The sequence below is a fragment of the Oncorhynchus gorbuscha genome, unplaced genomic scaffold (assembly GCF_021184085.1).
Source record: "Oncorhynchus gorbuscha isolate QuinsamMale2020 ecotype Even-year unplaced genomic scaffold, OgorEven_v1.0 Un_scaffold_261:::fragment_4:::debris, whole genome shotgun sequence".
Taxonomy (NCBI): domain Eukaryota; kingdom Metazoa; phylum Chordata; class Actinopteri; order Salmoniformes; family Salmonidae; genus Oncorhynchus; species Oncorhynchus gorbuscha.
Genome location: NW_025745121.1, coordinates 42,501 through 52,500, shown reverse-complemented (window position 1 = coordinate 52,500; position 10,000 = coordinate 42,501). Strand labels below are relative to the sequence as shown.

General features: G+C 43.6%; 3 protein-coding genes across 3 annotated transcripts in view; 1 reads left to right on the top strand and 2 right to left on the bottom strand.

Annotated features, from left to right (window-relative positions):
- The window catches only part of LOC124017501 (glycoprotein hormone alpha-2-like), a 13,442-nt gene extending 13,146 nt beyond the window's left edge, over positions 1-296 (top strand). The window contains exon 4 of the mRNA XM_046332712.1: positions 1-296. This exon is cut by the window's left edge and continues 309 nt beyond it. The gene's annotated coding sequence lies outside the window, so the exon portion shown is untranslated.
- A 1,136-nt stretch (positions 297-1,432) lies between these two features.
- LOC124017504 (glycoprotein hormone beta-5-like) lies at positions 1,433-2,219 on the bottom strand. The gene is made up of 2 exons (XM_046332714.1): positions 2,010-2,219; positions 1,433-1,806 (listed from the first exon to the last, which is right to left on the bottom strand). Exons 1-2 carry the CDS (start codon positions 2,217-2,219, stop codon positions 1,618-1,620), a joined length of 399 nt encoding a protein of 132 aa, XP_046188670.1. The 3' UTR covers positions 1,433-1,617.
- A 7,233-nt stretch (positions 2,220-9,452) lies between these two features.
- LOC124017503 (serine/threonine-protein phosphatase 2A 56 kDa regulatory subunit beta isoform-like) overlaps positions 9,453-10,000 on the bottom strand; it is a 41,611-nt gene continuing 41,063 nt past the window's right edge. The window contains exon 13 of the mRNA XM_046332713.1: positions 9,453-9,937. Within this exon, the coding sequence (XP_046188669.1) occupies positions 9,733-9,937 (205 nt within the window). The 3' untranslated portion in view covers positions 9,453-9,732. The remainder of the gene's footprint in view (positions 9,938-10,000) is intronic.

Sequence of the window (10,000 nt, the reverse complement as noted above, 5' to 3'; positions counted from 1 at the left end):
TGTGTGTGTGTGTGTGTGTGTGTGTGTGTGTGTGTGTGTGTGTAGAATTGAACGGTCGGAAAAAGGAAAAAAGACTTGAGGAAAAGACTTTTCAAACGGTTGCTTTATTTAAGATTTGTTTGTTTAAACATTGGTTTATTTAGGAACAGGAGACATTTTGTCACACTTTGAGTCAACACCCTATTCCCTATGTAGTGCACTACTTTTGATCCACGGCCCATACAAACTAGTGCACTACTTTTGACCAGGGCCCATACAAACTAGTGCACTACTTTTGACCAGGGCCCATACAAACTAGTGCACTACTTTTGACCAGGACCCATACAAACTAGTGCACTACTTTTGACCAGGACCCATACAAACTAGTGCACTACTTTTGACCAGGGCCCATACAAACTAGTGCACTACTTTTGACCAGGGCCCATACAAACTAGTGTACTACTTTTGACCAGGGCCCATACAAACTAGTGCACTACTTTTGATCCACGGCCCCATACAAACTAGTGCACTACTTTTGACAACGGCCCCCATACAAACTAGTGCACTACTTTTGACCAGGGCCCATACAAACTAGTGCACTACAAATGTAGATTGGGTGCCAATTGGGACGTGGACACTGACATCCAGTTAAACCACTATAGATAATAACATCATTAAAACCACTACATAGATCTGTTATACAGCCACAACACAGAACTAGAATGAACAGAATGGACATCCCCATTCAAGTCCGTGAGTAGACTGGCAGCCATTTTGAACGCGGACCAGTGAAATTGTCAGGGTCAGAGGTTCCAATTCCAGTCATTTGATTTCTACGGCCACTAAACTAGAGAGACTAAAGGATGTACATTAACATATCAAATGTATTTATATGAGCATGACCCACTTACATAAGTGACCTGAAAGAATGTTGGAAGGGTTGACCAAATAAAAAGGGAAAAAGAATCGCTCACCAAATTGTATTATTATTATCATCATCATCATCATCATCATCATCATCATCATCATTATTATTATCATTATTATTATTACATTATTATTATCATTATTATTATTATTATTATCATTATTATTATCATCATCATCATCATCATCATCATCATCATCATTATTATTATCATTATTATTATTACATTATTATTATCATTATTATTATTATTATTATCATTATTATTATCATCATCATCATCATCATCATCATCATCATTATTATTATCATTATTATTATTACATTATTACATTTTCTAACAAGGTTGCTGTGTCATATTACAGTGGTATAAAGCATTTTATAAAACTGGGTGATTCGAGCCCTTAATGCTGATTTGGCTGACAGCCGTGGTATATCAAACCGTATAACACGGGTATGATAAAACATGTATTTTTACTGTTCTAATTGTGTTGGTAACCAGTTTATAACAGCAATAAGGCACCTCGGGGCGTTTGTGGTATATGGCCAATATACCACGGTTAAGGGCTGCGTCCAGGCACTCCGCGTTGCGTCGTACTTAAGAACAGCCCTTAACCGTGGTATATTGTCCATATACCACAACCCCTCGGGCCTCATTGCTTAAATCAACCTTAAATCTTTTCACACACACACACACAGAGAAGTTGTTATCAGAACGTCTCACACTCCGTCTCCTGTGTGGAACAGACGGTGCAGTGACACTGCAGAGCGAGGGGGTAGGGGTAGAGCGGAGAGACGTGGGGCTGGCAGCCTGGCAGACGGGCCGTCAGGTAGCGAGTACGACCGTAGGAACACACACGGTGATGCCGCTGAACGTAGGGGGGCTCTGGGAGCGGCTTCTGTTCGCGACAGGAACAACACAACTCTTATTAGCCTTGCCAGCAATACTGCACTGTTGTAGTTTCAAAAGGTTGATTTGTAAATCTGACGTGTTGTTATGGTTACCTCCCATGACATGTGTCCAGGTGTGAGACAAGACATGAGAGGACCAAGACATTGTTGGACAAGCATGTGTGTGTGTGTCCTGTCGTGGTTTACCTACCTCCCAGGTATGGCAGCGGCCCCAGCAGGCCTCCGTCTCGATGCGAAGGTTCCTGCATCCCGGCTTCTGGGCCACGAAGGAAAAATCCCGCACCGCGCAGCCACGGAAACCACCGTGCAGCTGGGTCGTGACAGCAACGCACAGGCCCGCCTCGGCAACAACCAGGAGGAGCAAGAGAATAGACAGAGGGAGAGAGCGGCACGGCAACATCCTGGGAGGGAGGGAGGTAGAGAGGGAGGGAGGGAGGGAGGGAGGTAGAGAGGGAGGGAGGGAGGTAGAGAGAGGGAGGGAGGGAGGGAGGGAGGGAGGGAGGGAGGGAGGGAGGGAGGGAGGGAGGGGGAGGGAGGGAGGGAGGGAGGGAGGGAGGGAGGGAGGGAGGGAGGGAGGGAGGTAGAGAGGGAGGTAGAGAGGGAGGTAGAGGGGGAGGGAGGGAGGGAGGTAGAGAGGGAGGGAGGGAGGGAGGGAGGTAGAGGGAGGGAGGGAGGGAGGTAGAGAGGGAGGGAGGGAGGGAGGGAGGGAGGGAGGGAGGGAGGGAGGGAGGGAGGGAGGGAGGGAGGGAGGGAGGGAGGGAGGGAGGGAGGGAGGGAGGGAGGGAGGGAGGGATGAGAATGGTCTGAGGTAAACTTTAAACTCATGCATCACATTCACATCTGTTCTACTCAATAGGGACAAACACAGTTTTAAAATCATTATGGGAAACTTAAACATAAATTGTTCAATCATGCAACATATGACAGACAGTCTCCTGTACACAGTAATGTATTACTCCCCCCTAGCCTCCGTTGTGATTACTGCATGGTTAGCGGACCCAGAAAGGTCCTGCGCCATAACCGGGGTACGGTTGGTGCTGTAATAATGGTTTATCACCTTGGACTGCTGTATGATAACGGTCAAATAATAACAACAATTCCTTTCTAGAACTAATGGAACGATATTCATGCTTTTTTTCACAAACTGATTTTATATTATATAGATTTATTTTTTATTTAACCAGGCAAGTCAGTCAAGAACAAATTCTAATTGACGATGACGGCCAACCCGGACGACGCTGGGCCAACTGTGCGCCGCTCTATAGGTCTCCCCACCACGGCAGGTTGTGAAACACCTTGATCTAACCAGGAAGGCCAATTGAAAACAATATCTCATTTACAACTGCGACTTGGCAGTTGTAATAACTTGTATAGACGTGTATAACTTGCATATAGAGATGCATCCCTTAGAATGAGGATACATATATTTCTCCATTTCTACTGGTTGATATCGTGATCATATCAAAAGCATCAAATGTCTGTTTTGTTCACGTGCAAATATTCACCTTAAAACGGTCCTGTTGTTGACGGGCCGGACTGGACGCTCGCGTTGCCAAGAAACTACAGCATTGTGATGCGCCGCGTCCGTTGATTACAAAAGAAAAAGCCAGGGAGAAAACCTATTAAAAACTATTAAACTATTAAACATTTCCCAAATATTGTCAACACAAAGATAACCACCCACAACGAAAGTAGCCTATACAAACCTGACTTAGTTCTATTGGTTGGTCTTCTTCGCTGGCCAGTCCGAATGTCCTTTCTCTCTCTCTCTGTCTGAACTGAACCAATTCCTTGTTGTTGTTTTTAGTCCGATTCAATTGGATGGACAGTCTGACATCATAGCAATTATAATGAAATGCCATTAAACTTGGAGACTCCCTGGAAAACGGACTACGATGCTTGTCCTTATTATCTTAACCCCAGTGTGTGTGTGTGTGTGTGTGTGTGTGTGTGTGTGTGTGTGTGTGTGTGTGTGTGTGTGTGTGTGTGTGTGTGTGTGTGTGTGTGTGTGTGTGTGTGTGTGTGTGTGTGTGTGTGTGTGTGTGTGTGTGTGTGGTCAGTGGTGCTAACATCTGGTAAGAACATTTTTACTATAGCTAATCTCTTACACACACACACACACACACACAGAGGGAGAGCGATCATGAGGAGAGAAAGATCATAAGGAGAGAGAGAGAGAGAGAGAGAGAGAGAGAGAGAGAGAGATCATGATGAGAGAGAGGGAGAGAGAGACCGTGAGGAGAGAGAGATCATGAGGAGAGAGAGGGAGAGAGATCATGAGGAGAGAGAGAGATCATGAGGAGAGAGAGGGAGAGAGATCATGAGAGAGAGACCATGAGGAGAGAGAAAGAGAGACTGGGTATGTGTTGTACTCACATCCAGTATTGTAATTTATATTACTTTAAAAACCAATAGGGCATTAAAAAAGGACACACACTCCTCCGTTTGTTTTCTCAAAGTGAAGTTCATTTAGCACATCATCTCCTCACTACAAGCCCAGTTTGACTCGACTGTACATTCATCTCTCCGGCTGTTGGTCACCATCAACCGTTTCTATGTTTCTGAGCAACATTTAGCCTACAGACCAAACCAGGAGGACAGTGCAATTCTAGTTTAGTGATGCTACGTACACATACATATTCAACCCCATTATTATTGCCGTTCTATAATTCTACTGACTGAAGGGAGGGGGAGGGAGGGAGGGAGGGAGGGAGGGAGGGAGGGAGGGAGGGAGGGAGGGAGGGAGGGAGGGAGGGAGGGAGGGAGGGAGGGAGGGGGAGGGAGGGAGGGAGGGAGGGAGGGAGGGATGAAGAGTCTTCTCTCCTCTGATAAACTGGGTTCCGACTCCAGAATATAATTATTCTGGTTCTAGAACAGAATAGTGGGAGGGAAGATTCATCTCCCAGAAAACTGACTGATAAATGGGGGAATTGTGGGTAACTAGCAAAAATCAGGAAGTGAGTTTTAACGATAGTGAGGTTGTTTATTTTCTAGGATATTCTAGTTTTGTTTCAATGAAAAAAAGTTAGAAGAGTGTTGAAGGCTGCTGGTTTGGTTGTCTCGGTAACAAGATGCCAGCAGAACCTCCAGATTCACAATCAATCAGACGTGTTACATTCTGATTCCAACCCTGTTCCTACACACATCTCCTGTTACTGTTACACTCGAACCAAACTCACACACACACGCACACACACACACACACAGACACACTAACTTCTAATCTTTGCCAACTTCCTGCAATAAGGTCACAATTCCAAAGATCAAATAAAAAATATCATAAATATCAGATATCGACCAAATCAACAAACAAAAACATAACAACAATATAAAAACTAATTGTCATTTCATCAAATGAGTGAATCATAATACACAGATATACAGTAAGACAGTGTGATATTAAGGACAAAATTCAAGGTGGTAGACATGAGGTTATACGTCCCGAATGTCCCTCTATTCCCTATATAGTGCACTACTTTTGACCAGACCCCTATAGGTCCTGATCATAAGTAGTGCACTACAGAGGGAATAGGGTGTCATTTGGGACACACAGCCCTAAGGAGGGGTCACAGAAACACCCCCTCCGTATCGTACCCCCCTACACACATTATCCCAAACAAATGAGAATATTGCTAAAAAGAACATGTCGTATTCTGACTCTCAATCAATCAAACAACCAATTAAGAAATCAATTAATCAACCAATTAAGAAATCAATTAATCAGTCAATTATAAACAGACAATAATAATGACAGAACAGTTTTAATCTAGCAGGGGTCAGGGGTCGCAGCATCCCAGCAGCATAAGGGTCATCCCAAATCAAACACTGTCTGAATCCCAAATGGCACCCTATTCCCTATGGGCTAACCCTATCTACGGGCCCTGGTCAAAAGTAGTGCACTACGTAGTGAATAAGTTGTGATTTGGGCTGTGCCCTAGTTCTGCTTTAGGAGTGCTACACTAAAGGAGTTTCCAACCAACACTATAATAATATGGTCATAATATGGTCATAATATGGTCATAATATGGTCATAATATAATATGGTCATAATATGGTCATAACATGGTCATAATATGGTCATAACATGGTCATAACATGGTCATAATATGGTTATAACATGGTCATAATATGGTCATAATATAACATGGTCATAATCTGGTCATAATATGGTCATAATATGGTTATAATATAACATGGTCATAATATGGTCATAACATGGTCATAACATGGTCATAATATGGTTATAACATGGTCATAATATGGTTATAACATGGTCATAATATGGTTATAACATGGTCATAATATGGTTATAACATGGTCATAATATGTCATAATATGGTCATAATATGGTCATAACATGGTCATAATATGGTCATAATATGGTCATAATATGGTCATAATATGTCATAATATGGTCATAATATGTCATAATATGGTCATAACGTGGTCATAACATGGTCATAATATGCTCATAATATGGTCATAATATGGTCATAATATGGTTATAATATAGTATGGTCATAATATGGTCATAATATGGTCATAATATGGTCATAATATGGTCATAATATGGTCATAATATGGTTATAATATAATATGGTCATAATATGGTCATAACATGGTCATAATATGGTCATAATATGGTTATAATATGGTCATAATATGGTCATAATATGGTTATAATATAGTCATAATATGGTCATAACATGGTCATAATATGGTCATAATATGGTCATAATATGGTTATAATATGGTCATAATATGGTCATAATATGGTTATAATATGGTCATAATATGGTCATAATATGGTTATAATATAGTATGGTCATAATATGGTCATAATATGGTTATAACATGGTCATAACATGGTCATAACATGGTCATAACATGGTCATAATATGGTTATAACATGGTAATATTCAGACATATAAAAACATCAGCAGTTGAGAAGAATACAAGAAGGAACAATATTATTTTAACTTCATCATCATCATTCCTCTTCATCTTTTGGGACAGTAAAAAGTCCCTGTCGCAGAACTGGGAGGGCGGTTCCACATCGAAACCAGCTAGAACCAGTACCAGTGGGTCTCAGTGTGTGTGTGTGTGTGTGTGTGTGTGTGTGTGTGTGTGTGTGTGTGTGTGTGTGTGTGTGTGTGTGTGTGTGTGTGTGTGTGTGTGTGTGTGTGTGTGCGCGCGTGCGTGCGTGCATGCGTGCGTGTCTGTACGTGTGTGAGAGAGAAAGAGAGCGAGAGAAAGAAAGAGAAAGAGAAAAAGAAAGAGAGGGAGAAATATGTTTAGTTTGAGATAGGGAGTGTGTGTGGTATTGTAGTGTTAAGAGTGTGTGTGGTATTGTAGTGTTAAGAGTGTGTGTGGTATTGTAGTGTTAAGTGTGTGTGGTATTGTGGTGTTAAGTGTGTGTGGTATTGTGGTGTTAAGTGTGTGTGGTATTGTGGTGTTAAGTGTGTATGGTATTGTAGTGTTAAGAGTGTGTGTGGTATTGTAGTGTTAAGTGTGTATGGTATTGTAGTGTTAAGTGTGTATGGTATTGTAGTGTTAAGTGTGTATGGTATTGTAGTGTTAAGAGTGTGTGTGGTATTGTGGTGTTAAGAGTGTGTGTGGTATTGTGGTGTTAAGAGTGTGTGTGGTATTGTGGTGTTAAGAGTGTGTGTGGTAGGCCTTGAGGAACTCTCAGGCCATAAAAATTTTCCTAAATTTAATGAAGACTTACTTAGAAACGTGACTGGTGAAATGACACCTGGGATGTTGACTTAGGATCCCCAGCGGCAGTCGGATAAAACACTAAACATCACATGGTTTCATCTGTCTGTTTGTTTCAAGTGCAGTGTTCTCAGGCTGTTGTTACAACTGGATCCTTTGAGGGGTGACGCATCACCAAACAAAGTCATTGGTAACATTTGACTTGGCCAATGAGACCCCATTAGCACCGGCCAATCTGATTACAGTGCATTTCCAAACAACACGTTTTGGGCGATGAAACCACAGAGCCTCATTCACTTTTCAACGGAAGGAAAACAGGAGTAATAGGCAAGGGGAAGTGGGCGAGGGGAAGTGGGCGAGGGGAAGTGGGCGAGGGGAAGTAGGCGAGGGGAAGTGGGCGAGGGGAAGTGGGCGAGGGGAAGTGGGCGAGGGGAAGTGGGCGAAGGGAAGTGGGCGAGGGGAAGTGGGCGAGGGTAAGTAGGCTAGGGGAAGTGGGCGAGAGTAAGTGGGCGAGGGTAAGTGGGCGAGGGGAAGTGGTTGAGGGGAAGTGGGCGAGGGAAGTAGGCGAGGGGAAGTGGGCGAGGATAAGTAGGCTAGGGAAAGTGGGCGAGGGGAAGTGGGCGAGAGGAAGTGGGCGAGGGGAAGTGGGCGAGGGTAAGTGGGCGAGGGGAAGTGGTTGAGGGGAAGTGGGTGAGGGAAGTAGGCGAGGGGAAGTGGGCGAGGATAAGTAGGCTAGGGGAAGTGGGCGAGGGGAAGTGGGCGAGGGGAAGTGGGCAGGGAGAGGGAACTGAACAGGGTGGGACTAAAGTTGGGTAAACTTTATGCAAATCCTCAGAGAATATCGTGACGCAAGTGACCAATCGAAAGCTCACATGGCTTCCAACCCCTTACTGAATTGGCTGACAATGGCTGTTGATATGTAGCACTACCAAGCTTGCTTGCTAGCACCCACATGAGGGCAGGGCTAGCGTGGATAGGTGTGAATGCTCTGTTAGCTGTACCATATAAACAAACAGAGCATGGATGACATCATGTCCGTTGTTGCATCTTAATGACAGAAAAACGGAAAAAAGGATGTCTGTTAAAAAATAAACACCTATTTTTACCATAGCTACATTTTTTTTCTTATAGTGCTTGAATTCGCGGGAAACACTTAAAGGGGTACAACTTAATCATCATGAGTAAGGAACTACGAAAATAGTTTTTTTTTAATTATTTAATCTAGAATAAACGTTTGTCACGGGAAATAGATTATTAGATGAGATGGAGATTATTACCAATATACAAATAAATAAGTGCAGAATCCTTTATCCCATCAAGGTGAGCCTCAGTTTTTGAAAAATGTACAGGGCTGCTTGTGTAATTCAGTCTCTGTGTACTCAGTCTGTGTATTCAGTCTGTGTGTTCTCTGTGTGTTCAGTCTGTGTGTTCAGTCTGTGTGTTCTCTGTGTATTCAGTCTGTGTGTTCAGTCTGTGTATTCAGTCTGTGTGTTCAGTCTGTGTGTTCTCTGTGTATTCAGTCTGTGTGTTCTCGGTGTGTTCTCTGTGTGTTCAGTCTGTGTGTTCTCTGTGTATTCAGTCTGTGTGTTCTCTGTGTGTTCAGTCTGTGTGTTCTCGGTGTGTTCTCTGTGTGTTCAGTCTGTGTGTTCTCTGTGTATTCAGTCTGTGTGTTCTCTGTGTGTTCTCTGTGTGTTCAGTCTGTGTGTTCAGTCTGTGTATTCAGTCTGTGTGTTCTCTGTGTGTTCAGTCTGTGTATTCAGTCTGTGTGTTCTCTGTGTCTTCTCTGTGTGTTCTCTGTGTATTCAGTCTGTGTTCTCTGTGTATTCAGTCTGTGTGTTTTCTGTGTATTCAGTCTGTGTGTTCAGTCTGTGTGTTCTCTGTGTGTTCGGTCTGTGTATTCAGTCTGTGTATGTAATTAGTGTGTATTTGTGTACACTTTGCATGAGCGTGTGTACACAGTATACGTTATGTCTATGTATGGCTATGTGTAAATTATCTGTGTGTGTGTGTGTGTGTGTGTGTGTGTGTGTGTGTGTGTGTGTGTGTGTGTGTGTGTGTGTGTGTGTGTGTGTGTGTGTGTGTGTGTGTGTGTGTGTGTGTGTGTGTGTGTGTGTGTGTGTGTGTGTGTGTGTGTGTGCTAACTGTATCAGTATGTTCTGTACTCTGTGGCTCTGGTACTGATTCTCTGTCTGGCTCTAGGTGGTGGAGGAGGGTCCACTGGGCTTGAGGTCTGGCTGCTTAGGGAGTGCCTTGTGTGGGGAGGAGGGCTGAGGAGGCTCCCCTCTCTCCTGGAGGTTCTTCTGATTACGACTGGTCTCCCCCAGGGTCTGAAGCCTCCTCTCCTTCTGCTCCTCCAACCCCCTCCACAGCTCTGCACGCTCACGTTCTCTCTTCAACTCCCTGGGAGAGAGAGAGAGAGAGAGAGAGAGAGAGAGAGAGAGAGAGAGAGAGAGAGAGAGAGAG